Source organism: Sphaeramia orbicularis, chromosome 21, assembly GCF_902148855.1.
Source record: "Sphaeramia orbicularis chromosome 21, fSphaOr1.1, whole genome shotgun sequence".
Lineage (NCBI taxonomy): Eukaryota > Metazoa > Chordata > Actinopteri > Kurtiformes > Apogonidae > Sphaeramia > Sphaeramia orbicularis.
In genome coordinates this window covers 25,827,527-25,852,782 of record NC_043977.1, presented here as the reverse complement: position 1 = coordinate 25,852,782, position 25,256 = coordinate 25,827,527, and the positions used below count along the sequence as shown (strand labels likewise).

Here is a 25,256-nt window from a genome sequence, read left to right as displayed (position 1 = left end):
TTTGCAAGCTAAAATTATGAATCAGTTGATGAAGGGTTTTGTATAACTATATAACTATCTAGCACTGTATTTTAAGTGATATGAGCCAAATAAATGCATTTATGACACAGGCATTGTCAGTTCCATCACAGCATGTCTTTTCCATTACAATAAAAAACTGTTGGAAATTACACCTTGGAAATGACAATGTGTAATATTTTCTAAAAAATCTCATGATGTATAAGCATTCTAATCCCTGTCTTAGAGATAGCATTAAATAAACTGAAAATACACAATATAAAATGATTTTTTTCTCAGTATTTGTATATTCAAAGGAAAAATGAGCTGTTTGAACTGACAACCAATAAACCTACTCCTGGTTTTATGAGAATTTACCTTAATTTTTCTCTTGTTTCATTTCTTTCCATGGAGCTAACTCTGCTCCCCTGCCTTGGGCACTCTTGTTACATGACAACTGACGCAGCTGCAAGTATACACACATTTTTTTTTTTTAAACCCATAGTTACATTTTATAGAGTGAGATGTAAAACACAGTGATCCCTGGGGACACGTGTTCTTCTGATCAAACATACATAAAATACTTATATCTTTCAAACACATCATGCATTTAATTAAAATAAAGAATTTATGTGTCATTTGTCCATAAACTTACTATTAAATCAAAATTCAAATCAATATTATGATGATTTGAAATCAAAATCTGAAATCCAAAATCTGACCCAGAAACAAAGGAAATATAGCAAAAAACAGTCTTAAAAAAAAAAAAACATTTTTCATAAACTAAAAACAATAATTGATCAATGATTAAATAATAAGTTGATCTTGGTGTCAAGTAAGTGTGGCAAAAGTTTAAAAAAGACAAATGTGTTTTAGTTTTTCTTATTTCTGTCTGGGACACAAATTCTTTGATAGTTGGAGAATCACCCAAACAAGGTGTGACAACGTTTACTTTGATGTGCATTTTGAATAACATTATGGTGTGAAAAAACAGACCAAAGTAGACTGCACGAAGAAGCCAGCCTTAACGCCACGTACTAGGCGTGACATATAACTTGCCTTTGGTGCAAACACTTGCCACATACCACTTCTGTTTCTCTGTTTAAATGATGAAGTTCCAGTCAGTCTCTTTCTTTTTGATGGTTCTCACGTTCAGGATGAATCGGGCATTTCTGCTCCTCATTCATTTGTTATCATTCAACATCTTTGCAGGTACGATGCAGTTTTGTCTTTGTTGTGATGCTATTCTAACTGCAGGTTGAGTTTTTCACTTTTTATTTTGATTTCCAGATTCATCTGACGTCAGTAACGTACAAGTGTTCAGAGGACAATCCATCACTTTCTCCTGCAACAAATCCACTGGAAAACTATTTCAAGTGGACTGGAACAACAGCAGATATATGTATGCTCATGACACTGAACGAAATGATACTACTTCAAATTTTACTCTTCATAGATTTAACATAGACACAAACTTTTCAAACTCAACATTGACCATAATTAAAGCTGAAGATGAAGATGCTGGACTCTACAGCTGTACTTTAAGTGGCTCCAGAGGTCCAGAGGTTTTTAAATGGAATTTAACTGTGACTGAGGATCCCAAAGGTAAAGGTAGGTAAAGCACCAATCAACTCATTGTTTCTACACCAGTCAAGGTGAATTATAAAGCTCAAACTGCTCATTTGTGGAACTGATAATGATCTTCTGTTCTGCAGAACTCAGTGGATCGTGGCATTTGTACATATTACCCCCTTTAAGTGGATTGCTTCTTCTTGGCTTCTCTTTGTTCATCTGTCTCTGCCTGTGAGTAATAACTTTGAGATTTAAGATTTGCAAATATAGTAAATACAGTTACTTAAATAAAAGGCAACGTTCACTGGGTACATAGAACTAAATATTGGACCTGATATGATGAATGCACCAGTTTGGGGAAATAATAATTAAATCACCTAGATTTTTTTTTTCTTTTTCCATTAATAATATATTTCATTGAAAAAGTAACGTTTTCCACATTTTTTCCTCATTTTTCTAATAGCCTCTGAATTTACTCTGAGCTTTTATGAACATCCACACAATCATTAAAATAAATACAGAAAAATGCCTGATTTTCAACACAAAAAAAAAAAAGCAAAATTCAGAGGATAATATTATAATTAACAGTGATAAATCACTTGGGAAAGACAAAAAAAAACATTTGGAAATTGTGATAAAAATAGTTGTGGGTCTTTATGGGTTGAATCTGTTGAACAAAAAGTGCACAACTGATACTACCTGTTGATATTTGCTTCACATTTACACACACACTAAAAACCCTGATGACTTTTCGAGAGAACTTTACAATAAATGTTGACTTTTTTACCACTTTGTGACAGTGATACAAAAATTATTTCCAAAGCTGCATATGGCCTGGTTCTTACTAAATTATACATAATATGTCAAACTACTCAATTTGTTAATGTCAAATAAAATATTTGTATTTTTGCCAAAAAGTTAAGCAAGTAATCATCAATGATACACACTCCATGACTTTAGATATACGAGCCTAGACAGATATAGGCCTAAATTAAAAAAATAAATAAATGAATAACCATAATATGAAGCTGAATTTAGACTGAATGTTCTGCATATATACATCAACAATGGGATAAAATGAATGTGTTCAAGAAGCAATAATATATAATTTCACTCTGTTGACATTATGTTCTTAAAATATTCACTTCCTCTAGATTATTTTTTGACCAGATGTTGAATATTTATGACATTTGTTATGAAGAAAATCAGATGAATGATGAATTTTCTGTATATATTCATCAACAAAGGGGAGAAATGAATGTGTTCAAGAAGCAATAGCATAAATATTATTTACTTTAATGACTGTATTTATGCCATTACTTTGGTGTTTAACAAGACAAGATACTAAACAAATGCAGAGTGAATAATAACAATGAATCTGAAAAAACTGTATCCCAAAGTATCTGTTTATCTTTGCAGAAAACTTAAGCATAGGTCATCAAACCAGGAATCAGTACAAAACAGGATGCTGTGCCCTGAACCACGATCTATCTATACAGAAGTAGAGGTCAGTGGAACCTTTTTCATCCCTTTACTCTTGTTTTTCTCTGCTTTAGTGTTTTTTTTTCTTGGTGAAATCAAATAACCCTCTTTTCTGACTCTCTGCCCCACAGGTGGTGGTTCTTCAATAAATGGAGGTCACACTAAATACTGACTTTACCGGCAGAAGTTGTTTAGTTGAGTGTGTTTCAATACTGTGCACATATTTCTTGCATATTTCTTGATAGAAATAAAGACCCACTCCCATTGCAACCCTGCAAATCAACAAAGCCACAGTCTGCCTAACACTTTTGTACTGTACTGTGTATCATTGTTGTGGCTGGTTATTTACATTCACATGTAGCCAACATGATGTGACCACAGAAAAGGGAATGCTACCCCATCAGATATTTATATTCTACTGGCTAGTGTAAGTACATTGAATTCTGTCTGAGGTATGCCAATAATGTGCAGATTGTGTAATTCGCAATAATTGTTCTATATACATTTTTTACTGCGGAAATTCACAATTTGGAGCTGAATTTTATATAGAGATGCTTATAGCTATAGACTTGATGATTTCTTCTCCATTAAAATATTAAACTTGGTATGATATTAAAATGGTGTCTCATCTGATGAAAGCTCTCTTTTATATGTGATTCCATGTCATGCAGTTGGAGTATGGTGAAATATTCATATTTACTGGTGAACACAAGTGATATGATCATTATCAGCAAAGCTTCCTGTCATGACCCGGCTCTAGGCATTACAAAAGGACGCCGACAACAAAGTATGCATTAAAGCAGTGGTTTCCAACCTTTTCTGGCTCGTGACCCCATTTTAAATTCACACATTTCTGGCAAACCCAGACATTCAAAACAGAGACTCTTTTTTTGTGTGCAAATATGTTGCAAATAAACATTTATTTTAGACAACATTTAGTCTATATCATGTATATTATTATGGACAGAGGCAGAAAAGTCAGATGTAGATTACTGCACAAAGTGAGAATTTTATTTTCCTTGGTCAGGATATGTACAGTCAGTCCAGCTTGGATTTACAAGGCTGACAATTAATACTGAACAAACAAGAACTCAAACTATGAATTATGAAAGAGCTGCAGCATCTGAAACTGACCACATAGAACTTTTGACAGATAAACAGTACCACAGTGCTTCAGTTTCAGCTTCACAGTTTGTCATGTCTGTTATGGATTGGGACTGTCTCTCTCAACTCACCATACATTTTTTTTATTTGTAAGTTATTTATTTTTTATCAATTACGGGAAATTTCAGGCGACCCCATTTGAATTCCAGGTGACCCTGTGTGGGATCCCGACCCCAAGGTTGAAAAACACTGCATTAAAGAATAAAGTGATTTTTTTTACAATGAAATAAAGAGAAATGTGCAAAACAGTATAAACTGTATTGGATGTGGCATCTGTAGCATCAGTAATGGGGTGAGTGAATGTGATAAGTGTGAGTGTTGTATGGTGTAAAACAAAAGACAAAGGTGACAAAAAGAAACGGGTGGTCTGGCGCTGGAGTCAGCCTGAGCAGCGAAGGAGAGAGAAAGAGTGAGTCTGGTGCTTTGTCGTCGGTCTAAACAGGCGTGGCGCGTTGAGCCCAAATGTGCCACGCATGTACACTGGTCCGCCCCCAACTCCACCTGCACACAAATGTTAGGGACAGACAAGCAGCCCACATGACCAGAAGGGAGGGGTCATGACATCCCTGCTTCTACTTTTATCCTGTTGTCAGTATTTTCAGTTTTTGCCTCTTGGTCCATGATGTATAGAAGCTGAATATGCTTCACTCTGATGCAGATTATCTACAGATTACATTTTGTTAGAACTGTAAATGTGTCCCTTATATTTGTTCCTCTCTCATTTATAACAAATTAATTGATTTGTTTAAAGATTAAGTAGTAAATAACTACTCTGTTGCTTTAATTCTACACTGATAAGCATCATTGCCACCTGACCTGGTTTTGTTTGTTGCTAGAAGTGTTAAACATCCCACACTAGTGTGAAAATTCACTAAGCGACATAAACAAGGTGTGACAACACTTACTTCGATGTGCATTTTGAATCACATTATAGAGTGAAAAAACAGACCAAAGTAGACTCCAAGAAGAGGCCAGCCTTAACGCCACGTACTAGGCGTGACATATAACTTGCCTTTGGTGCAAACACTTGCAACATACCACTTCCTTTTCTCTGTTTAAATGGTGAAGTTCCAGTCAATCTCTTTCTTTTTGATGGTTCTCACGTTCAGGATGAATCGGGCATTTCTGCTCCTCATTCATTTGTTATCATTCAACATCTTTGCAGGTATGATGCAGTTTTGTCTTTGTTGTGATGCTATTCTAACTGCAGCTGAGTTTTTCACTTTTTATTTTGATTTCCAGATTCATCTGACGTCAGTAACGTACAAGTGTTCAGAGGACAATCCATCACTTTCTCCTGCAACAAATCCACTGGAAAACTATTTCAAGTGGACTGGAACAACAGCAGATATATGTATGCTCATGACACTGAACGAAATGATACTACTTCAAATTTTACTCATCATAGATTTAACATAGACACAAACTTTTCAAACTCAACATTGACCATAATTAAAGCTGAAGATGAAGATGCTGGACTCTACAGCTGTACTTTAAGTGGCAAAAGAGGTACAGAGGTTTTTACATGGAATTTAACTGTGACTGAGAATCCCAAAGGTAAAGGTAGGTAAAGCACCAATCAACTCATTGTTTCTACACCAGTCAAGGTGAATTATAAAGCTCAAACTGCTCATTTGTGGAACTGATAATGATCTTCTGTTCTGCAGAACTCAGTGGATCGTGGCATTTGTACATATTACCCCCTTTAAGTGGATTGCTTCTTCTTGGCTTCTCTTTGTTCATCTGTCTCTGCCTGTGAGTAATAACTTTTAGATTTAAGATTTGTAAATATAGTAAATATAGTTACTTAAATAAAAGGCAACGTTCACTGGGTACATAGAACTAAATATTGGACCTGATATGATGAATGCACCAGTTTGGGGAAATAATAATTAAATGACCTAGATTTTTTTTTTTTCCATTAATAATATATTTCATGGAAGAAGTCACATTTTCCACATTTTTTCTCATTTGATCTAATAACCTCTGAATTTACTCTGAGCTTTTAAGAACATCCACACAATCAGTAAAATAAATACAGAAAAATGCCTGATTTTCAACAAAAAAAATATGATAAATTCAGAGGATAATATTATAATTAACTGATAAATCATTTTGGAAAGACAAAAAAAAAAAACATTTGGAAACTGTGACAAAAATAGATGTGGGTCTTTACGGGTTGAATCTGTAGAACAAAAAGTGCACAATTGATACTACCTGTTGATATTTGCTTCACATTTACACACACTAAAAACCTTGATGACTTCGTGAGAGAACTTTACAACAAATGTTGACTTTTTTACAACTTTGTGACAGTGATACAAAAATTATTTCCAAAGCTGCATATGGCCTGGTTCTTACTAAATTATACATAATATGTCAAACTACTCAATTTGTTAATGTCAAACAAAATATTTGTATTTTTGCCAAAAAGTTAAGCAAGTAATCATCAACGATACACACTCCATGACTTTAGATATATGAGCCTAGAAAGATATTGGCCTAAATTTAAAAAAAAAAAAAAGAAAAAAGAAAAATTGCCATAATATGAAGCTGATTTTAGACTGAATTTTCTGCATATATACATCAACAACAGGATGAAATGAATGTGTTCAAGAAGCAATAGTATAAATATTATTTACTTTAATGACTGTATTTATGCCATTATTTTGGTGTTTAACAAGACAAGATACTAAACAAATGCAGAGTGAATAATGATAATGAATCTGAAAATGCTGTATCCCAAATTATCTGTTTATCTTTGCAGAGAACTTAAGAATAGGTCGTCAAACCAGGAATCAGTACAAAACAGGATGCTGTGTCCTGATAAACAATCTACCTATACAGAGGTAGAGGTCAGTGGAACCTTTTTCATCTTTTTACTCTTGTTTTTCTCTGCTTTAGTGTTTTTTTCTTGGTGAAATCAAAATAACCCTCTTTTCTGACTCTCTACCCCACAGGTGGTGGTTCTCCAATAAATGGAGGTCACACTAAATACTGACTTTGCCAACAGAAGCTGTTTAGTTGAGTGTGTTTCAATACTGTGCACATATTTCTTGCATATTTCTTGATAGAAATAAAGACCCACTCCCATTGCAACCCTGCAAATCAACAAAGCCACAGTCTGCCTAACACTTTTGTTCTGTACTGTGTATCGTTGTTGTGGCTGGTTATTTCCACTCACATGTAGCCAACATGATGTGACCACAGAAAATGGGAATTACCTAGTAGACTTCTAATAATTGATTGTCTGTACCAGGGTGATAAATATCGATTGATTAATGTTTACATAGCTCCTGATGCATGGGAAAAAAAACTAAACTATTTAGAAGGCTCAGAGAATTGTTGATGGTAGGTCATAAAGTCAATTTTAAGAGGAGATTTTAATACAGTCACAGCAGAAACTGATGCAGTACTGTACCGTTTCACCTGGCAACTGAAGGCAAACACCTAAAACACATTTGTGAAGAAGCTAAACTGACAGATATCTGCCGATCAGTCAAAACATCTGGGCTCAAATTCACTAGATTCGATTCCAAATCTAAAACCCGCATTGATAGGATCTATGTATCTTCTCACGTTAAAGTGATACAGTATTCAACAATACTGAATAACTTTACTGATCATTTTGTGGCAACTCGAGCAGGTTATGGCAAAAGAAAAATAAAGATAATCTTGCGGAAGTGAGAAGGAGCTTAATTGTGTAGACAATTTAATGCCTTGTTATAACTTCAAAACAGAAGTGAAGTTATAGATCTAGAAGTGGTGTTAAAAATAAAACAAAACCCTTCTAAGTAATACCCAGCTGGTATTTCTGATTTATTTTGCCTGTTGCCTGGTTTTGTGACTCTAGTATCTTGGCTGTATAAGTATGGTACTAGTACATTGAGTGAAATAATTGATTCACCGAAAAACTGGTGGCTTGTTGAAACTCCAAATCAGAGACGGAGTTAAAAAGGTCTAATTGTGATAAAAATTTTAATTGATACACATGTTATTGTAGTCGTTAAAGAGCTCTGTTGTTGTTGTTGTGCCATGGCTGTGATAAATGTTTGCATTACATGTTTTGTGGCTTTGGTGTTCTTGTTGTGTGAGCAAAATATCGGTACATTTGGAGTTTGGGCGTTGGCTCAACGCGGATGGATGCACATTTCAGAGTTGCCTGAGTGATGCATGAGGTTTGATCTCACTATGACAATAGTGATGATGTGTGAGTGAAGTGAACTGATCAGGGGTTTTCTTCAACTGAGCTTGGAAGAGTTGTATAGCAGAAGGCCGTCTGAAGAGGCAGGGTGTTCTGCTGAGTTCCTTCCTTTTGGGGTGTGGAGATGTAAAGTGAAAACTGTAGTGTAAGACTGCAGGGGAGACACAGACCCAACCCCTTTAGTCTGGCCAAGTAAGGTGTAAAGAGTTTGGAGAAAACAGAGAAATGAGTGAAATAATCAAAGAAAGGGGTTAAAGAGGAAAAAAATGAATCAAGGTTGATTGATTTAAGTACACTTATTATTTGATAAAGCAGAAATATGCAAATAAGATAAAGCAAAGACAAACATTTGAGTCTAAATTCTGTTGTTCAGATGTAAAGGCACTGAAAGGCCTAAATGATTACATTGCTCTATAATTTCTTAGAAAATATCTGCTTCAGACATTAAACGTGCAAAATCGTACATACATAAATGAGATGAATCAGAAAACAAATGACCAGTGACCATATACAATGACCATATACAATGCTGTATATGATTGTTGTTGTTGTCGTCCCTGTATTAGGAGTCTCATCCTCCGTTGGATCGACGTTACCACCATCAAAGTGATGCCCTATCAGGGGGTGTGGTTCAATGATTATGCCCCTACTAATACAAAACTGATCTCATTGGTACTGAAGTGAAAGCATTATGATGCATATTATGAAAATCTCGCTGAAGAATAATATGTTAATGCTAAAGTGGAAATACACAGTATCACATGATGTTTTCTCTTGCTGAAGCTGCCATTTTATTAACTTTAAGCTTGCAACAGGTATATGTGATATATTCTCATATATTCATGATAAGCTTGTTTTGTTGAAGTCAATCATACTCATTGAATGTCAGTGTGATAATCCACTGGTATGGGTAGATCAATGTTTTATAGGTGAAGATTTGCATTGTTGATTGCTCATACTTCATGAGTCCTTTTAATTCATTTTATCATAAACATTTGTAATCGTTTTTTTTTTGTTTGTTTGTTTTTTTTTGGTTTTTTTTTCCTTTCTCTTCTTCTTTTCTTCAATTTATTGTCATTTATTACTTTTGCATTGATTATAATTTTGTTTCATTTATTATTTTTATTTTTATTTATTCATAAATTTTTTCTGGAATCTCTTGATTTGAAAGTATATTTACTGAATACAGTCTAAACAGGGGGGATATGTTAGAAAAATTAGGCTATTAGACTATATCCTGTAAATACCAGGTGTCCAGAGCACGAGTCATGGATGGGTTATGATGACATTTTGCAAGAATGCCCGGACATATCCACTCAGGATATGTCTACCATTTCTTTGCTATCTGTTTGTTTTGTTCCAGTTTGGGACCAAAGCATACTTGTTGTCCTTCCAGTTTGGGACCAGAGCAGGCTGCTGCCCTTGAGGAGATCAGGCCACGGGGCAGGTGGGGGAAGAGTACAGACGTGGTCACTGAACCCATGCATCACTGTGTTTTGAATACCTAAGCCAATGATGAACCTGATCAGTGTCATAATATTTGTACACTTGGTCCAATGATTGTAATATTCATGTTCTTTCATAAGATCTTGAACTTCCTGTTGTTAGTCAGTCAACTGCTGCATCTCACTGTATGTACTTGACTCCTTGCAAGTAAAATCTTCTGATTCCAGAATCCAGTGACTCCGTCTTTTGTCTCAGAGTATATCACAGAATTTTTCTGTCAATCTAATATAACTTAACATAAATGAAACAAAACAAAATGAACAAAAACCGACAACACCACCTGGGATAGGCCCAGGACCAGAAGGACACAGGTTCGTTCATTGATGAGGCGAAAGTGTTTCGTATATCACAACATACTTATTTAATAGTTCTAAGTTGCATAGTTGTTTTGAGTTTCTTCATTATCTTTTTGAGTATTTTCAGTTAAAATCGAAACAATTCATTCATATAATTACAGAAATGATATTAAAAAACAAACAAACAAACAAACAAAAAAAAAAGAACAAGGCAAAAAGCATGGCAAAAAAGGCATGGCAGCAGGACACCAACCCAGACTGCGGAAGTAAGCGGGTGCAGAGGAGGAGTAACAACAGTGGGGCACTTTCATGCTGTGCACCTCCCACTGGCAGTTATGCAAACGCCTCCCTTCTACCATTTATTGGTTAAACAGCCCCGTCTTCTGGAGAATCAGCCCACAGAGGTTACTGGAAACTTAATACACAATGTTTAATAAATGAAATAATGTTAATAGAATTAAAACAAGAAATCCAAAAGATGACACACTACGCTGCACCACTAATTCATACACCAAGCTATGGGAAATATTAAAACATAGAGTCAAGGATTTCTTTAAATTCAAATGTAGAGAATGAAATAAAAGGAAAAACTTGGAATCTAACATTATGACTAAACAATAGATTACTTTAAAACAGAAAGAACACAAAAGTAACATGGAAGAAGACCTTATGTGTGATTTAAAAGTTCAAATTGATAAGTTGAATAGTGAAATGTTTTTTTAATATTTGCAAAGATACAGAGGTAAATGACAGAGGAAACTTATCATACACAATCAGAGTAAAACTATACAATTAGTAAAGAAACAAAATGGTCACATAGTAAACACTGATAAAGATATCAGAGCAACAATCAGAAAATACAGTGTGAACTCATATAAAAAGAAAGATATAGACATGAGGTTCTTGGAAACTCTTCTACACTTAATTCCACTCCTGCACATTGTGATTTTCTTAAAAGGAGAAATTAAAAAGGAGGAAGTGTTCAGGCCATCTATCAACTGAATGTAGGCAAAAGCCCTGGACTGGATGGACTCCCTACAGAGTTTTATCAGTTAAATATAAATGAAGTTTTAGATCTTCTTACCACTGAGTTGAATGAAGGCTTACATAAAGAGGTAATGGCAGATTGATTTTATGAAGGAGTTTTAAACTTACTGAAAAAAAGGTGATGGCACGTGCATTGATAATTACAGGCACTTAGCATTAATGAACACTGACTATAAGATTCTGGCAAAAAATAATCAATAATAAATTAAGTAGTGTACCTGTGCAGTTAAAGGTTGATTAAAATGGGCTTTTTTATCGTAGCTTTAGACCAAAAGAAGGCATTTGATTAAATTTCAAGCAACTATCTTTGGGCCAAGATGGAGTCATACGAGTATGGTCTCCCAAAAAGTTTTACTGATATGGTAAAATGTTTATATATGAAGTCATCTGTAAATATTGATGTTAATGATGTTTTAATAAACCCATTTCAGGTGGTCAGAGGGGTGAAGCAGGGCTGTCCTCCCAGTCCTGTCCTCCCAGTCCTGCACTTTATATTTTACCGATCACCCCCTTAATAAAATAACTTAACTCAGATCCAGAAATAACAGGCACACCTGTCGGCCAGTCTTGTACAGGAAAATCAATAGGTTTCATGGATGATGTCACTGTTGTAATTAAAAACCAGTTGGGGATGGATGTTCTGGTAAAAGGACAGTGACCTCCTGACCCAGTATGAACCTACCAGACCCCTCAGTTCCTCTGGATCCAGTCTTTTGTCAGTTTCCAGAGTCAGAACCAGACACGGAGAAGCTGCGTTCAGCTTCTATGCTCCACATGTCTGGAACAAACTTCCAGAAAACCTCAGATCAGCTGAAACACTCAGTTCATTTAAATCTAGGTTAAAGACCCACCTGTTCTCAGCTGCATTTGAATGGAGTTTTAATTCATCAGTTCAGATCTGCACTGTTCCTTTTAAGCTAAAAGTTTTTACCTGTTTTATCTGCTTGTCTGTTTTATCTGTTTAACTGTTTTATCTATTTATCTGATTTTTTGTTTTTATTTTTCTCATGCTTATACTTTTTAGTGCTTCCATGCTGTAATGCTTTTAATGCTTTATGTAAAGCACTTTGAATTGTCTTGTACATGAAATGTGCTATATAAATAAAGCTGCCTTGCCTTGCCTAAAACACCTCGGAATGTATGAATTGGCTTGAGGAGCAGTTCTAAATCATAACAAGACTGAGGGAGTTTGAATCAGAGCTGCAGAGGATAAACCCAGCCTAAACATTCAAACTAAAGACAAAATTAAAATCCTCAGATTCACATTTGGAAATAATAACTGTGGGGAAAGAAGTTGGGACCAAAAAGTGACTCAGATTAAGGATGAGGTTAATAGACAGCAGAATAAGAAAACAAATTATAAAAGTAGAATTAACATTGTAAAAACCTGTACTCCTTCCAAGCTCCTCTTCTTGGCTAACATCTTTCCTCCAACAGAGAAAACAGTAATCTGACTACATAAACAGTGTGTAAATCTGGTGTGGGGTACCACCAGAGACGTCAATGAAAGAATATTATTGTTTAAAAGTAAAGAACTTGGTGGACTCAGAGCAGTAGACCTTGGCCTCAAACTAAAAATAGCTTTATTTAAGAATATGTCTATGGGTTTGTCAAGGGAAGCTATTTGGATTAATGATCTGTCCACCTGGGAGAAAAAAAAGGACAAGGCAAGGAAAGGTCCATATTATAAAATCATATATGGTGACGTAAAGGAAAAGTATAAACACTTAAACATTGAATGGGTGAAGGGGACTTCAAAAGGGATCTACAAATGTATAAGTGATTTTAACTATGGTGGTTTGGTTGATTATAAACATATGAATGACAATGAGAAGAGGACTGTTATTAAAATCATAAATCAATCTCAGAAAATTACAGAAGCATCTGTTGGCTCATCTCTGTGAGTAGACTCCCAGCCAGAGCCTTGGTTTCCTGGAGTTGTAATGTAACAACCAAAATATGTCTAATGATAAACTGTAAGAGGATGAAACCCAGGAACACGTCCACACTGACTGTTACAGAGCCCAAGCTGTTTGGACCTTCTTAAAAAAACATTGGCTTGAGTTGCTCAATCAACTACTGTTCTGTCATGTATGGACTCCTAGAAGAAAAAATGCCATTAAATTAACAAAGGCTCTTCCAGTTAATAATTTGTATTGTTTTGGTCAAACTTTGGAAAACAAGAAGTGTAATGATCATTAATCAGATTCTCATAGACACTGGTGTGGTGGTCAAATGCATTCTGACCGAACTACGTAGAAGAACAACATTGGACAGATTACAGACACTCCCATGGAATGCTATAGACTTCTAAACCTGCTTCTCATATAAAAAAAAGATTGAAATAAAACTGTATGTATGTTTCATTTCATTTATTTGGATCACCATTAGCTTTAGCTTAGGCCATTGCTATTCTTCCTGGGGTCCACATCCAACACGATTGTCTTGATACTGCAATACACAAATTACCAAAAAACACCCACAGACAAAACAAAACTACACAAACAACAACTAAAAACCATTCATCACAATTATAAAACAAAAACACAACATACATGTTATACAGGACCTAGCTCCATTAACAGTACCTCCCAAAAAGTCGTTTTTAGTATACTTTGTAAATGGTCAGATATATTTCACAGTTATATATCAATGTAATGTCAATTAACTAAACATTAGCAGACACCGAGCATTGTTTTGCAAATGAAGTACTCTGTCAGAATTCTTTAAATCTGTATTTGTTTTTTTCTTGAATGATTCGTCTCAGCAGATCATTCAATATCACCATGGCTCTATATATCACAGTATTTTTCATTTTATGTGTTTTCACTTTAGGTAGAGTAAATCTACCTTCTGTAGAATGCCTTGTGTTATATGGATGTGCACCAGAACTGAAGGACAGACCCTAGGCAGTTTAGTCATTGACATTTTCCTAAGAAAAACAAGTGAGGAAATACGTCTGTTTTTTACCTTTACAAAGTCATTGTATGAGAACAGCAACAGACACCACTTCACAAATAACATCTATTTCTCTTCTCCCACAATTCTCCAAAATCCTAGAAAAACTCTTCAGTGATAGATTAGAAAATTCATAGAAAAATACAAATTACTTCCAGACAGTCAAAATGGATTCAGAACCAACCGGTCCTCATCACTAGCACTGACTGAACTCATTAAAGAAATCACAAATTCCATAGATGATTAAAAAATCACAGTTGGAGTTTTCATTGATTGAAAAAAAAACAAAAACAAAAAAACATTTGATACCGTAAATCATAACATATTAAACAATAAACTGGAACAGTATGGAATTAGTGGAGTGGTGTTGAATTGAATGAAGAGCTATTTAAAGAATAGGAAACACTTTGTGAAGATGGGAGACTGTCATTCAGAGTGTTTGGATATTGTGTGTGGCATCCCCCAGGGGTCAGTGTTGGGACCTAAACTGTTTCTGACGTACATCAATGATATATGTAAAGTGTCTGAACCAGTAAACTTTATATTATTTACTCCTGACACAAATATTTTATGAACTGGTGAGGATTTACAGCAACTTTTGGATTTAATCACTTCAGAGCTAAATAAAACTAAATTATGATTTGATAAAAAATAAGTTGTCAAAAAAATCTACGTAAAAGAAAATCATGATTTTTGGTAAATATAAAACAAGTAATCAGGTAAAGGTACAAATAGAGGGTGTAGATATAGAAAGGGTGAATCAAAACAAGTTTCTTGGAGTAGTAAATGATGATAAAATTTGCTGGAACCCTCACATAAAACATGTACAAAACAAACTACCCAGAAGTATCCCAGTCCTGGCCAGAGCAAAAGATATGTTACATAAAAAATCACTTCAGATTCTGTATAATTTATTGCTCTTACCTTATTTAACTTACTGTTTGGAAGAATGGGGAAATGTATTTGCAAGTTCATTACAAAAACTTTTTATATTGCAAAAAAGAGCAATAAGAATTGTTCACAATGTTGGTTTTCGTGAACACACCAATCCACTATATTTACGATCTAAAACTTTAAAACTCATTGACCTTGTGGAGTTCAAAACTATTCAAACAATGTATAAAGCAAAGAATAACTTACTGCCGGGCGATATTCAAGAAATGATTTGTGAAAGAGAGGGAGGTAATGATTTAAGGGGAAAGTTACGTTTAGAGATTCATAAAGTGCACACTGCGTTAAAAAGTTTCTGCATTAACATTAGTGGAGTAAAATTGTGGAACAAACTGTGTGTGGAGATAAAACAAATACCAAACATAATTCAGATTAAAAAAAGATATAAAGAATTGATTCTTGTGAGGTACAGTATTTAATAATGACAGTGAGGGCTGTTTGTTTATGGATAATGTTCAATTGATATATATGTTGTAATTATTGAAGACAATTGTTGTATTGTTGAGTTTGTATGACTGTACTGCCATGAACATATTGTTGTGCATAATTCAATTACTGCATTATGTATTAGTTGTGGGTTGAATGCTAAATTCGGAAGAATCTACTGTTTGATTCATGTATTAAGTTAGTGATAAAGGTGAACAAGCACTTGAGGGGTAGGATTAAATAAGTTTATGCTTCTTCCTACTCCTTTTCAACCAATTTAACATGGGAGCGAATGAGAGAAAAATCAGCACTGTGCACTTAGAAGCCCGTAGATAAAAAACAAAACGTTTTAGATAAACATGTGAATAGTCTTTGAGAGATAGGAAGCCTTACCAACAATTTGATGTATAATTTGTTGCTGAATTCCCAGAAATGTGACAGAAGTGTTGTTTGTAGATTTTCCAAAAACTTGTCTTAATTCTGAGAGCTAGAGTGTAGAGCGTTTCAGCGAATCAGCTGTCAGCATTCAATCGCGTTTTGTGCAAAAACCGCACATGATATCATTACCATGTGTCACACAAATATTCTTTGCACTGCGCTGCACAATCTCTGTACAGGCAACGTAATTTTAGAATCAATCATGTTTGAATGGTAGCCATTTGAAAATGGCCCAATTCATTTTGGATGGACAAATTTGACAATTTTTTTCACAATTTTAATGAAATCCGTGCATCTGAATGTTAACACGAGTCATAACACATCTTTCGAGACCAGGCTGCACATTCGTATTTTTTCCCAAAGTTTTGTATAAGTCAGAAAAATAATCATGATAAATACGACAAACAATAGTACTTTGTGCCTTGCATTACATGTAAGCACATGGTAATGATAGGTAGCTGAAGTAGGTGTTTTACACTGTAGAAAGCTCATATTTATCATATGAGCACATGAACCTGCAGGTTTGGCTGCTTAATAAACCAATGAACAGCTGTCTCACTGCTCTGTCACATCAGCTTTGGCAGCCTGACTGTGACTGAGCAGCTTCTTTCTGCTGCCCTCAAGTGTCCACTCCATTTTTTTCTTCCATAACTTTTATAGAAGCGACACCAAGTAACAAGGAAACTTATGTACAATAATATACAATATTTACATTTACATTAAGTTATCATTATGTATGTGTGTGTGTGTGGGGGGGGTGTTAAGATATATGGCATGTAATATACAAAAGAAACAAACTGTCTGACTGACCAGGTAGTATGACTCAATGTCCTGTCTTGGTTGTGTAAATGTTTTGTGTGTGGTGGAGTGTGTAAGATGTGCATGTGGTGTGACTGTAGCGATGTGGGTTTCTCAAAAAAAAAAAAAAAAAAAAAATCAGGGATATGACCAAAGATAACCATTAGGTAACTGAAACTAGATGAGAAGAAGTGAATAGAAAAGGAGAGAGAAAAAAATGAGGGAAATGGGGGGATGATAAAATAAATAAGTGAATAAATAAATGAAAATAACCAAATGTGATTAAAAGTACGATTTATCTACATTTAACGCCATTGCAAGTGTCCACTCACGCTTTCTTTGTGCATTTTACTCCTGCATGAAATATTCTAGTTACTTTTTTTTTTTTTTTTTGTCAAACGAAACAACAGCCTGTTATAAACACAAAAACCTGTTCTTCTGTTAAATGCAGCTGATTCAATGTGTAATATATATGTTAAAAGTACAGTCTGTAATGATAGCTGGTTGTGTATGATAACCTTAGAGAAGTTGAGTTTCCTGTTTCTCTTCTTTTGAGGTGCATGCCTTCGCTGACCTTTCTTCGTATGCAAGAACAAATAAAGGAAATGAGAGTTTTTCATTGAGCCACAGCGCTTATAACTGTGTGGGTGGAGGTTCTACTTGGACATGTACACTGCTGAACCAGACCACAGACCACAGCAGCTCATGCTTCCATGTTTGTCACAGATGAATACTAGTGGAACCTGCAGGTGGACCGAACCATGAAACACAACAAGGTTATTTGGATAAAAAGTGTGTTGCTATTAATCTACAGAGAGTTTTCATTGAATACCTTTTGGTTTTCTTCAGAGTACACCTGCATGGTCACTATTGGAAACAGCAACAAATGTGTAGTAGTCACATGATACTGATTAAATCTACTTTTTCTGCTCTTTGCTCATTAGACTTGATGATTTCTTGTCCATTAAGTTATTAAATCTGGTCTAATGTTAAGACAGTGTCTCATCTGATGAAAGCTCTCTTTTATATGTGATTCCATGAAATGCAGTTGGAGAATGGTGAAATATTCACATTTACTGGTGAACACAAGTGACTTGATCATTATCAGCAAAGCTTCCTGCTTCTACTTTTATCCTGTTGTCAGTATTTTCAGTTCATGCCTCTTGGTCCATGATGTATAGAAGCTGAAGATGTTTCACTCTGATGTAGATTATCTACAGATTACATTTTGTTAGAACTTTTAATGTGTCCCTTATATTTGTTCCTCTCTCATTTATAACAAATTAACTGATTTGTTTAAAGACTAAGTAGTAAATAACTACTCTGTTGCTTTAATTCTGCACTGATAAACATCATTGCCACCTGACCTGATTTTGTTCGTTGCCAGAAGTGTTAAACATCCCACACTAGTGTGAAAATTCACTATGCAACATCAACGAGGTGTGACAATACTTACTTAGATGTGCATTTTGAATAACATTATAGAGTGAAAAAACAGACCAAAGTAGACTGCAAGAAGAAGCCAGCCTTAACGCCACGTACTAGGCGTGACATATAACTTGCCATTGGTGCAAACACTTGCCACATACCACTTCCTTTTCTCTGTTTAAATGATGAAGTTCCAGTCAATCTCTTTCTTTTTGATGGTTCTCATGTTCAGGATGAATCGGGCATTTCTGCTCCTCATTCATTTGTTATCATTCAACATCTTTGCAGGTACGATGCAGTTTTTTCTTTGTTGTGATGCTATTTTAACTGCAGTTTGAGTTTTTGACTTTTTTTTTTTGATTTCCAGATTCATCTGACGTCAGTAACGTACAAGTGTTCAGAGGACAATCCATCACTTTCTCCTGCAACAAATCCATTGGAAATCTAACACAAGTGGTCTGGAACAACAGCAGATATATGTATGTTCATGACAGATCAAAGAATACTACTTCAAATTTTACTCATCATAGATTTAACATAGACACAAACTTTTCAAACTCAACATTGACCATAATTAAAGCTGAAGATGAAGATGCTGGACTCTACAGCTGTACTTTAAGTGGCAAAAGAGGTACAAAGGTTTTTACATGGAATTTAACTGTGACTGAGAATCCCAAAGGTAAAGGTAGGTAAAGCACCAATCAACTCATCATTTCTACACCAGTCAAGGTGAATTATAAAGCTCAAACTGCTCATTTGTGGAACTGATGATGATCTTCTGTTCTGCAGAACTCAGTGGATCATGGCATTTGTACACATTACTCCCTATAAGTGGTTTGCTTCTTCTTGGCTTCTCTTTGTTCATCTGTCTCTGCCTGTGAGTAGTAACTTTGAGATTTAAGATTTGTAAATATAGTAAATAGAGGTTACAGTAAAAGGGCAACGTTTACTGAGTACATAGAACTAAATACCTGATAATGAACACACATGATTGGGGAAATAATTATCAGACCACCTATGATTGTATGTATAATTTCACTCTGTTGACATAACGTTCTTACAATATTCATTTCTTCTAGATTATTTTTTGACCAGATGTTGAATATTCATGGCATTTGTTATGAAGAACATCAGAATTTGAGCTTGAATAACATCCAAACATCCACCACTGTCCAAAAGTATCCACTGATCTAAAATGTTTAATAACTGTGAAAACACTATTCTTATCAATGCAAGTAAATAGTGCAGGTAAAATGTAATTTCTCAGCTTCTCATGGTCATCAGATTTGACCCATTCAGAGGTTCTGTAATAAACATGGAAACACCGCTATCTTCTCTAAAACTGATGTAGTTTGATAAATGACAGTGGTTATAGACACATTTTTATTTTTTATATTATTCAGTTGAAAAAGTTATGTTTTCCACATTTTTTTCTTAATCAAGCTAATAACCTTTGAATTTACTCTGAGCTTTTACAAACATCCACACAATAAGTAAAATAAACAGAGAAAAATACCTGATTTTACTGAAAAACGCTGAATTCAGAGGATAATATTATAATAAATGGTGATAAATCATTTGGGAAAGACAAAGAAAAAATAATTTGGAAATTGTAAAATCGTTGTGGGTCTTTAAGGGTTAAATCTGCAGAACAAAAAGCTCACAGTTCCTTATTTGTTGATATTTGCTTCACATTTATACACACACTAAAAACCCAGATGACTTTTGGGTGAACTTTACAGTAAATGTTGACTTTTCAGCACTTTGTCACAGTGATACAAAAATTACCTCCAAAGCTACATATGGCCTGGTTCTTACTAAATTTAACATAATATGTCAAACTACTCAATGTGTTTTGTCAAATAAAAGACTTGTATTTTTGTTAAAAAGTTAAGCAAACTAGAAGCACTCGGAGAGCGCAGACCTCCGCCAAGGCTGATCAGTGGCCCCCCCTGTGGGCCCCCCCACCCCCGATCACCACCAAAATTTAATCATTTCTTCCTTATCCCATTTCCAACAAACCCTGAAAATTTCATCAAAATCTGTCCATAATTTTTTGAGTTATGTTGACGGACAGACAAACAAACAAACCCTGGCAAAAACATAACCTCCTTGGCGGAGGCAACAATCATCAAAGATACACACTCTGGGACTGTAGATACATACATAACTTCAGATTAATATATGGATAAATATAATAATAATAACCATAATACGAAGGTGAATTTAGGCTAAAAAAGATGTGGTCCTTTAACTTCGTACTTTTCTGCCCATATGCATCAACAAAGGGATAAAATGAACATATTCAAAAAGCAGCTTTATAAACATTGTTTAATTTAATGAATGTATTTATGCCAGTGCTTTGGTTTTTAACGAGACAAAATATTTAACAAATGCAGAGTGAATAATAATAATGAAACTGAAAATGCTGTATCCCAAATTATCTGTTTATCTTTGCAGAAAACGTAAGCGTAGGTCATCAAACCAGGAATCAGTACAAAACAGAACACTGTGTCCAGATCCACAAGCTACATATGCAGAAATACAGGTCAGAGGATCCTTTTTTCATCTCTTTACTCTTGTTTTTCTCTGCTTTATTTTTTTTTCCTTGTTGAAATCAAAACAACCCTCTTTTTTGACTTTACCCCATAGATGGTGGTTCCTCAGTCACACAACGACAGTGACCAGTGGTTCAGTAACAGGCAGAGGAGTCGGTACATGGAGAGGCTCAATTCAATTTATGATCCCATCAGATGACGAGCTTCAGCAATGTTATTTAAAACATACTGTACAACCCAGAGAGAATTAAACTGATATGATCTCCCACAACAAACACTGCACATCAGAGATTATGGCTGTGTGTATTAAACTGTAACATAAATAAAATAGATTTAATTTTGGAATATATATCAGCTTTTGTGGTTTGCCTTTTTATATGGAATTTTAACAGTAAGTCACAAATGTCCAGCAGATGGCGATAAATATCAAAAATAAAAAGCCAAGAGGTTGTTTTAATTTAAAAAAAGTTATGTTAGTGCATCCTGTCCAGCTGTGCAACAAATATATACTCTTGAAAACTGTTTCCTCATATAATCTACTTTGATTCACATCTATTTATTACTGTGAAAATTTTCTTCTACAACATAAAGGTGTATTTTTGCAAAATTCTAAAACTAATCCAGTGACAGATGATGGAATTTGGTGAGTCTAAATTACTTATAATGCTATAATGCTAATCTTTGATATTTCCCTCTTACACTGGTCTTTTAGCTCAGGTTTAGAACATTTTGGGGTATTTTTTGGCCTTGGCCTGTTTCTCATCAGGGGCGATTCTAGGATCAGAAGTTTATGGGGGCTGAGCACCCAGAGCGCTGGCTGGCCAGGCAAGAGAAATTTCACTGTTTTGTACATTTTACCGCAATTTTGGACCATCGTTCCCACATTTGTGAAAGAAAAGCATAACATTTTTTGGGTATGAGAAACTCTGTGACTAAACCATCAAATCTGATAAAAGTTATTTAAATGCTGAGCCACAGTAAAAGAGGAATGGATTGGAATCATAAAAGAAATATACCCTAATCCTAATTTCTGGTGGAAGACAATCTTCCATTTTGATACAGCAGCTCCTCAACGTACACATATACATATACATGTACATGTACATATACATATACGAGAGAATGAGTTTAACTCCAGAGGAATATTAGTGTCAGAGCGACCAGATCTACTTCAAAACACTGTCTGCACATGAAAATACATTCCCTTTACAGGTTCTATCAGTGAACATTTGTAAATCTGTTGTATAAATATACACAAACCAATATATATGTAGAATAACACTGTATCATACTGTCAAAACATCAGCAAACCAGCACTTTTGTCATTTGTTTTCCAATTAATCTGATTAAAATACGTAACATTTAGCACGTTTAATCTGAGGCAGACAATTTCTAAAAAAAAACAAAACAAAAAAAAAAACAAACGAACTGTAGACCAGTGTCTATGTTAAGTGTCTCTCTGGTCTCCTCTCTCTCTTTGTGCTTTAACCAAAAGGCAAATAACCAAACAGTGTGTTTTATATCTAATAAGAGATATAAACTGGTACATTTATTCAGTTTATAATATCATTGTAATAGATATTTTGTTGCTGTGGAAAATGAGGTTACACAAGTTGATCTTACACTCTTACCTGAATCTGACTGTTTTCTTTTTTTAGAAAAAAAAAATTAAAAAAAATCATTTGTTCATGATGAGGCTGGCTCTCTACACATGCACACACACACACACACACACAATATGAGTTAATGTTCATCCAGTCAGTTATCCAGTCAGATAAAGTCAGTAGCACCTTGTCTTTAATCTGAACACATGCACAGACACAACAGCAGCTTCTGTCAGTCCAGTTCAAACAGAGGACAGAGTTGGACTGAACCACATGGAACATTTCCTAGCTAGAAAAAACATCAGCTAACTCACACCTAACAGCATAAACAGTGATCTATGTTTCAATGCAGCAAAAATTGGGACTGGCAGAGGCAGAAGTAAACAAATGTCCTGGTTTCATTCAGGTACTTCCACCACTACTGCATCCCAACTGTAGGAGGAAGCACATGCGCACTGCTCTACACAGGTAGAGCCCAGAGTCTGAGTCAGGGAAAGGGGGAGGGATGGAGTGGATCAAACCACTTCCGAGACAAGGTGGGGGGGGGTTGTACTTTTGTTGTTAAAATATTACGTTTCAACCATGTACTGTATGTGGTTTTGACATTTTTCTAGCATGTTAAGAATGGACAGATGTGGCAGCTGGTTTAGGCACAGAAGAAGACTAGAGTAGGCTTGCAGCAAAACTTTTTATTTTCAAGCCAAAATTTGTTAAAGTCCCTCACACCAGCCCTGTGCGTAACTGAATCTCCTCATGTTCAAGGCAGGCACACGTAAACAATACATGAGGCGTTCAGAGACAATTAGAATAAGCTAGAAATTACAATACTTTTCAAAATTGTCAAATATTCAGAACACACAAATACAACACCAAAAAAAAAAAAAAAAAAAAAAAGAATGGTGGTGTCTGCGAACCATGTCTGTGAACAATGTAATCACAATCCTTAATTTTAAACTCTGTAATTATCTATATTTCCCACACATAAAGTAAACAAGAAAAACGAAAAAAATCAGAAACCTTAAAACATTTTAGTCGTGCTGGGAATCAATCTAGGAGTGCTTCAGCACCCCTAAACTGGCTAAAAACACCCATGTTTCTCATTCTTCCCTTCCCCTTTAAATTCCTTTGGCATTTTAAATCTTACCTCTAAAGTTCTCCCTGACCACATTTCCGTCTCTGGTATTTGTCTCTGCCACTGCTACAGTTAAGCTTTATTTAAACAAAGACAATCCAACCAAACATATGGTGGCAGATAATATAATAGCGCCTTCATTTGTACCTTACACAGTCAGCATTATATGACCAATGAAAGTCTGTTTTCAACACGTCGATGCTGTCTAACATTCTCTGTTTGATTTATTGTGTCATTCTGTTTCTTGAAGGCTTCAGTTGTGCTAAAGTACAATCAGGATGTTTGTCACTCCTGTTTGGACACGATCATTTATCTTTTCTGAATAAAGTGGAAAAGCTGTTTTTCTACTGCTCTTACCCCATCACTCAAAGGGGAGGCAAGGCGCACTGTTTTTGGTTTGGTTTGTTTCTTTGTTTGTTAGCTAGTTAGTTAATTAATTAGTTACACTGAAAAAAAGGTTTGTAGAATTTACTTTAAAAATCCTCGTAACAATTTGCACTCACTTTTTTAAGTAAATTTCAATGGTATAATATGAAGTACAACTTACTTACTATTAACCTTAATATTTGTAAAGATAGTAAGTAACTGCTACTTAATTATTAGATTAAGATCATCAAAATATTAGGTCAGTCTTACATGTAGCTGCTGTTTAACTTAAGTTCAGTTACTTCATATCTACTAGATAAGTTTATTTAATTTAATTAAAATATCAAGTATAAGTAAATTGATCTTTCTAAGTGCAAGCAAATTAAATAACTGAAGAAAGTGCAACAAAGAATGATTAGTTTACAAGGTTGTTTTTTATTCAAACAAAATACTGCAACAGCAACACACGTAAGCAATACATGGGTAATTTTATGCAGTTACGCAAAAGCAGAGGTAGAAAAGGAAGTGAAGGGAACAGGACATTTAAATATTTTCAGTCTAACTTGGAATGGATCTCTGTGTAGTTTTGGGTTTCATTTTTCACAAGAGGCTCTCATCATGAGAGATAAAAGAGGAAGGCCTTCCCCAATGGAGAGGTCGAAAGGTTTAGAATGAGTAGGATTTCCAAACTAGAATGAGCAAGGCCACAATGACTCATGGGGTTTCAAAATGGCCGCTCCAAGAACAGGTGTTCTGGATGATTCCACCTTCAACCACACTGGTGGACCAGCTTAAACCCACCAGTTCTAAAGTTTTTGAAACACGTGCAAATTGAAATGCACTGAATTTTCAGAGTAAAAGTTACCCAGTATTTTCAGGTGTTGTGCAGTGACAATAAACCACTTAAAGAGTATGAGTAAATCTCCAAAATAAACTTACTCAACCCACTAAATTAATTCGTTACATGAATAATCTGTGTATATATGCATGTTTTTATTTAGTTCTCACTGAATGTTAATATTAAAATTTAAATGTTACATTTTTAATTCATATATATTATAATGCCCCAAAGTAATTAAGTTAGTTAGTTAGTTTTTTAACACTCTAGCAGCAAAACTATTGGTTTAATTCATACCAAATTGGGTTTATAGATTGCCAGTGACCCAGAATGAATCTCATTACATTTTGGGAACAGTAGGTCAAAGTCCAAATTTTCTATGAATTTTTCAAAAAAAAAAATTTCCTATTTGCTTATAATGGGTGAAATTTCAAATGTCTGTAGCAGCAAAACTATAATTTGAATTCCTACTAAATTTGGGTTATAAATTG

General features: G+C 34.8%; 3 protein-coding genes across 6 annotated transcripts; all 3 read left to right on the top strand.

Moving 5' to 3' along the window:
• Positions 1-1,085: 1,085 nt before the first annotated feature.
• On the top strand, positions 1,086-3,935 carry LOC115411931 (uncharacterized). Its single transcript, XM_030124228.1, has 5 exons — positions 1,086-1,209; positions 1,288-1,608; positions 1,713-1,800; positions 2,989-3,076; positions 3,183-3,935. The coding sequence occupies exons 1-5, from the start codon at positions 1,104-1,106 to the stop codon at positions 3,198-3,200; spliced, it is 621 nt and encodes a 206-aa protein (XP_029980088.1). The 5' UTR covers positions 1,086-1,103; the 3' UTR covers positions 3,201-3,935.
• A 1,258-nt stretch (positions 3,936-5,193) lies between these two features.
• LOC115411935 (uncharacterized) lies at positions 5,194-9,887 on the top strand. 4 transcript variants are annotated; one of them, XM_030124237.1, is made up of 5 exons: positions 5,194-5,380; positions 5,458-5,778; positions 5,883-5,970; positions 6,983-7,070; positions 7,176-9,887. In XM_030124237.1, the coding sequence occupies exons 1-5, from the start codon at positions 5,275-5,277 to the stop codon at positions 7,191-7,193; spliced, it is 621 nt and encodes a 206-aa protein (XP_029980097.1). In that variant the 5' UTR covers positions 5,194-5,274; the 3' UTR covers positions 7,194-9,887. The 4 variants fall into 4 exon arrangements, with proteins under 4 accessions (XP_029980097.1, XP_029980095.1, XP_029980096.1 ...); XM_030124235.1 differs by having other exon boundaries at positions 9,783-9,886; XM_030124236.1 differs by having other exon boundaries at positions 9,816-9,877.
• Positions 9,888-18,185: 8,298 nt separating this feature from the next.
• Positions 18,186-21,319, top strand: LOC115411932 (uncharacterized). The gene is made up of 5 exons (XM_030124230.1): positions 18,186-18,555; positions 18,635-18,952; positions 19,057-19,144; positions 20,728-20,815; positions 20,920-21,319. The coding sequence occupies exons 1-5, from the start codon at positions 18,450-18,452 to the stop codon at positions 21,022-21,024; spliced, it is 705 nt and encodes a 234-aa protein (XP_029980090.1). The 5' UTR covers positions 18,186-18,449; the 3' UTR covers positions 21,025-21,319.
• The last annotated feature ends 3,937 nt before the right edge of the window (positions 21,320-25,256 follow it).